The sequence below is a fragment of the Podarcis melisellensis genome, assembly GCF_964234715.1.
Source record: "Podarcis melisellensis genome assembly, chromosome: 2".
Classification (NCBI taxonomy): domain Eukaryota; kingdom Metazoa; phylum Chordata; class Lepidosauria; order Squamata; family Lacertidae; genus Podarcis; species Podarcis melisellensis.
The window spans coordinates 40,277,758-40,283,461 of NC_138529.1; the positions used below are offsets into that span (position 1 = coordinate 40,277,758).

The 5,704-nt window shown below is 45.6% G+C and overlaps 1 protein-coding gene across 1 annotated transcript; it reads right to left on the bottom strand.

Moving 5' to 3' along the window:
- Positions 1–2,168: 2,168 nt before the first annotated feature.
- Positions 2,169–5,495, bottom strand: TMEM238L (transmembrane protein 238 like). Its single transcript, XM_081898444.1, has 2 exons — positions 5,039–5,495; positions 2,169–2,583 (listed from the first exon to the last, which is right to left on the bottom strand). Exon 1 carries the CDS (start codon positions 5,429–5,431, stop codon positions 5,189–5,191), a length of 243 nt encoding a protein of 80 aa, XP_081754570.1. The 5' UTR covers positions 5,432–5,495; the 3' UTR covers positions 2,169–2,583; positions 5,039–5,188.
- Positions 5,496–5,704: the final 209 nt, after the last annotated feature.

Genomic DNA, 5,704 nt, shown 5'->3' on the forward strand with positions numbered 1-5,704 from the left:
CACTTAAAGGATTCCTACACCAACATCACTTGTGTGCAGGAAAGTGACACATTCGGTGCATATACGCTAACATGCAGTCTATTTTGTCACCTCTGTTCATAGCTGTGTCTGCAGTGGCTTTGGACGTTATTGGATTTTTCTTGCACACAAAAATTCACCTTACTTTTCCGGAATCTCCAGTCCTAGGCATGGCTCGGAAGCTTGCACCTATATCTCTAAAAAGGAATTAAAACAGCCACTGACCCAAGACAGGAAAACCCCTTCACGATATTGTAGGGTCTCATCTGATCTGCAGTTGGAGTTCCAGCTTCAAAACTTCCTTCCCTTCCCATACAAAGCTAATATTTACTTTTCGGAAAACGATCAAAATTGAAAGCACCTATTTTGCAAGGCCATAAAGATGTACAACAACTGGCTTGGGCCCAGCACGGATGTGTGTGTTTGCACTGGACTTGGTACACCGAACATTTGTTTGAGCATGGCAGCCGGGTAGATTACCAGAAAATGCGCCCACAAAGCCTATTCATCTCCACATGCTTGCTTGGGTCTTGGAGCACTGAGGCCTACTCATTCCCCTAAACAGTTGCCTTTTCTACTACCAGACACACCTGCTTTTGTTCATGTGCTGTTCCATGTTCCAAGATAAAGGAATCCCTTTCCCCTTTCAAAATCTCTAGGCAATACCAGACCTGGCATCAACATGTAGAACCCTGGGCAGGGTTTTCCTGGTGTTCTGAGCAGTACTGAGCAGCTGGGTCCAGGAGCCACAATGCCTCTAATTAATTTCCCACAATGCCTCTAACATAGTATTATTCCTGAGGCATTGGGCAGATTTAAAATTCCAACTACCCAGGCCTGTACAGAGCACTGCTGTCTGGCTCAGTCACAGCTGCCACATACATCCACTAATTCCCGCTGCCATGGGAGGGACTCCATAGCAGGGCAAATCACTGTAGGCCTTCGACAAAACTCCCATTGGGACTAGTTTGGATCCTCACCAATGCATTGCAGGCCCTTTAGGTCTTTCTAACTAAGACAATTTCACCTCTCATATGTCCCACACCAAACCTGGGAAGTAAGAACGAGCTAACCTTTCTATCTCCATGAAACCAAGCATTTTCGAGGACAGCTGAGATCTTAACTAAAGCCAGAATCTGCACTGTTAGCCAAGATGTTAGCTTCTCCCCAATTTCTGGAGAGGGTTTTGCTTTAAAAAACATTTGAGAAGCTATTTGTGCTGAGTTGCCATCCGGCTAGTGTAGAAACCGCCGGGTTCCCGCTCAGGCTGGTGGGGTTTTATTTCAAGGCACGCTGTCACCAGTTAGGATGACCAGGCAGATCGTAAGGACCAGGAATGCTGTGGGGCAGGTTGTTCAGCCAGCCAGCTAGAGAAATCAGTGTGCAAGATGCTGTAGTGCCCTGTTTTGCTTCATTCTCTTCTAAATGTCTGCAGGGCAGGAAGCCAAACAAGGAAGAGCAGTCCTGGCCAAAGGTGATAACCCCCAATCTGAGAGGAAATCAGCCAACAAAAGAGAATGGCCCTGGCAGGATCACTGGCAGTGGTGGGGGAAGCAGGGTCTCCATCTTCTAGTAGCCTTCAGTTTCATAAGATGCTACCTTCTGCATGCACCTGAGCAAAGCACGCAGCAAAACAACATGGGTTTGCTTGGCACGATCTCCTCCCAGCCTACGAGCACTCTAGCATCATGAATGTTGCACTGCACAGCTTCCTGGAATTGCAGGCATCTACGAAGCCATTGGGACGCGGGTGGCGCTGTGGGTAAAACCTCAGCGCCTAGGACTTGCTGATCGTAAGGTCGGCGGTGCGAATCCCCACGGCGGGGTGAGCTCCCGTCGTTCGGTCCCAGCTCCTGCCCACCTAGCAGTTCGAAAGCACCCTTAAGTGCAAGTAGATAAATAGGTGCCGCTTTATAGCAGAAAGGTAAACAGTGTTTCCGTGTGCTGCGCTGGTGCAGGCTCACCAGGGCAGCTTCGTCACACTGGCCACGTGACCCGGAAGTGTCTTCAGACAGCGCTGGCCCCCGGCCTCTTAAGCGAGATGGGCGCACAACCCCAGAGTTGGTCACGACTGGCCCGAATGGGCAGGGGTACCTTTACCTTTACTTTACGAAGCCATTATCAATGTGCAAAATGATTAAGCTCTATATAAACTGTTCCACCAGTTTCAACTGTATAGATTCATGCAAATACAGCACCAATCATATCTGCATGCACGTATGGTTCTCCTGCGGTTCTAGTCAACTTTTAAAATCAAAGTCCACACGTTACTCAAGGACACAGTGTTTCTTGGTGATTGCAATGGGTAAAATCAGGGCGCCAAATAGCTGTGCAAAGCAAAGGCTTAGAGCGAGATGTTGGTGTAATGTTCAGACTGTACACATTCAACCCAATAAGGTGCTGAGCTTCAGACAACAAGTCTCTGAATGCACAGGACTCAGCATAGCCTAGTTTTCCTGGAGGAATCCTGTGAATTCCAAATGTAGGCTGGCATGAGTGTCCATATTCGCTGCCTCTTCCCTTCATCCTCCTGGGATAATCCATGGTATATCAGCTTTAAGTGCACTGGGAACAAAAGCACAAAAGAAGAAAAGTTGCATTCAATCCATTGCTGAATGAAAGTGGTATCTGGGTATGTTCCAACTCATTCCTGTTCCTGCCCTTCCTTGCTCAGGGAAAAGGCTGCACAGCTAATGAAGCTGAACCTGCATCTTTCTGCATCTTGTCACATCTGCACAGGAGATAGATGTTTTATATAAATAATGGATTTTAAGAAATCCATTATTTCTTTAAATCCTGTAAATAATGGGCTTTTTGGGAAAGGGTTCAATTAGTAATCAAGATGCTTTGGCTTTACCACCAACGCCCACAATTAAAATTTAAAACCACGTGCGTTCCTACCAAAGACATGTTTCTGAAACTGTTTTGCAAAGATAAGATGGCATGTTATAGCAAAGGCGAATGTGGGATCATTTCGCAAGGGCTTTTACTGTACCAGCCAGTGTAGTTTGAGAAGCATTCTGGCTGCATGCATTATCAGTTTCATGTTGTTATGCATGTCTGGAAGTTCTCCATCCTTGGAGTGATTGGGGCTGAAGCCCTATAATAGTCATCTGGGAGAAGAATTGAATTGAATAGGACCTACATCTAATAGGATTGTGCTCTGGGATATGCATGAAACATATTCCATATTCTGGAGGATCAGAGTGAGTTTTGTGCCACCTGCCATGCCTGCGCCATCTTATAATGCCTAATAAAGAGTAATTACAAGCCATGTATCTGGCAGCTGCCCCATCAAGGAAGCTTGTGGCTCCAGAAACTTTATGGTCCACAGTTAATGATTAAACACAGCAGGCCATAGTGCCAGGCTGGTCACTTTATAACTTGCCCGGTTACTTCTCCCTGTTGTAGAGAGACAGATGTTCACTTGCTCTTCCTGCTAGTCTGGGCACAATGCCAGGGAAATGCCAGGAATAATGGCATACGCAGAGAACTCTCTCCTAGCAGACACCCGTATGTTTGTTGTTGGCAATACGGCATCGCAGTCAATGTGAGACAGGGAGCAGAAACTAGAAAATGGAAGAATTGGAGGACTTAGAATGCAAGGAATAATCGGAACTGCGAGGACATGAGGAGCTGTGGTCAGGATTCAGGATTTGTCAAAACAAATGTACAGCTGCTGGGGGACAAGCCAAAACTGGGAGGGGGCACTACTAGTGGCTACTATTATTTGACTATCCAGGATTAAGTCTGGATCAAGGAGCGTCCCTGAGCTGTGAACCTGATTTTAATTTAGGGAGAATGGAATCTATTTCAAAGCAGATTGTGTAGTTTCTCCTGCGGCACCAAAACCCCTGATTGTGCCCCATTTCTATTAGCATCTAATAAAATGCATGCTATTGTTAAAGCAGTTATGAGATGCCAGAAATATTCTCTGTATGTTTTGTTTTCCTGAAGACATGACAAGAGACATAGCCGAGATGGGTGAAGTGGAGTTTTAATTTGGGGTTTTGGTTTCGCTACAGCAGACAACAGAATTCTCTGACTAGATAATGTAAGAAAAACCCCATACCCACCTTCCCAAATGCAACAAACAAAATAAATGATGTTTCATCTCTGTGGGAAGCTTGACACGACAACTGAATTATCTATTGGGCTTTTAAGGCAGCTGACTGTCTCTTCTGCGTTTGAGACTGTAGTCCTGCTCTAAGACACATATTTCATTTTTGCCCTTTTGTACGCAAACGTGGATATTTTTGAAATAAAGCTTTTCAGACAGAAACACCAGACCCAAGGATTTTGTGTGTGTGTGTGTTTAAATTCTGCTAACAAGATAGGCAAACATAATGAGCAACCCCCCCCCCCCCAAATGATAGCCAAAACACAGAAACTGGACACCATGCTGAGAACAGGTGTGAAACAGTAAAAAATGGAACAGACACAACTGATCACATTCCCACCATGCCAGCCGTTATTATCTGCCCTTTCTCTAATTTTCAAAGTAACATGAAAGGTACACAACAGGCCAGTATATTCTATAATGTGCCATGCAATCCTATGCAGGACCAAGTCCTCCTCCTAAGTTCAGTGGCAAGTGGGTACAGGATTGCAGCCTAAATGTGGCAATTATCAGAAGCTGGCTTCAATGACACCAGCGATATTAACAATCATAAGGACTTGCTTATTTGTGACACTTTTAAGGAGATGTAGTTTGGGTTTAGTGACTTAAGTCACAATGGGGTGTGTGCAGATGGACCCTGACGTACCATTCATTCTCTAGAATTCTGTGATCTCACACACACACACCGCTTAACCACCATTTCCTTGAAGTAACATCATTCTCTGGAATTCTTTGACCTCACACACGCCACACCACCCTTACGCATTCATAATTCTGCTAATGTGATGTAACATCTTTTTAAATCACTCGGCTCAAATGTATTTCTCTCAAAGCACAAATGTTGGAAAATTCAGATTATTTAGCTGCCTAAAACAGAAAAACAACACTCTTGGTACATACCTTGCTGTGGGGATGGGTGGGCACTGACTCTTGTCGCTGCATCATTTCCTTCTACTCTCCAGGGGAAATTTCAGATGCCTCCAGGAGGTGAAACGTTCTTCTCTGTAGTTTGACAGTGCCACCTGCACGTTCCTCTGGTTGTAGATCGACTCAAACAGCTAGTTCTTTTAGGGAGACTTCAATGTTGAGTGAATACCAGAAAGCCCAGAATAGGAGACTAAATGCCAACAGCAGGGCTCCCGAGTAAACAAAGAAATCCCAAGAGCTCAAAAGGCCAAAAATCCCTAGAAGCAGGAGGACCAATCCAGCCACATCACAGATGAGAGCCAAAACTAATATGAAATAACACCGGCCCACGTATAGGGCAAGGATCGTGGCCAAATTCTTCTTCATGGGGCGCTATCAGCCAAAAGGCAGGCTGAGCTTTGGAAGCCTGTCTTATTGTCATGCTACCTGTCCAAACATCCAGGCTGCCTTGCCATCAGAAGGAAGTATAAATGTCAGAGCACACCTCTGAGGACACTAAGCAGGTAGACCAGGTGAGCCTTTAACTCCTTCCTGCCCTGTCACTGTCACCCTAGCAGTGACACACTTTTGCTTGCAAGGTGCCACACCGCATGGATCTCTCCACCTGGGCTTTGGTCCCCTTGGGGAACTTTTCTTTTT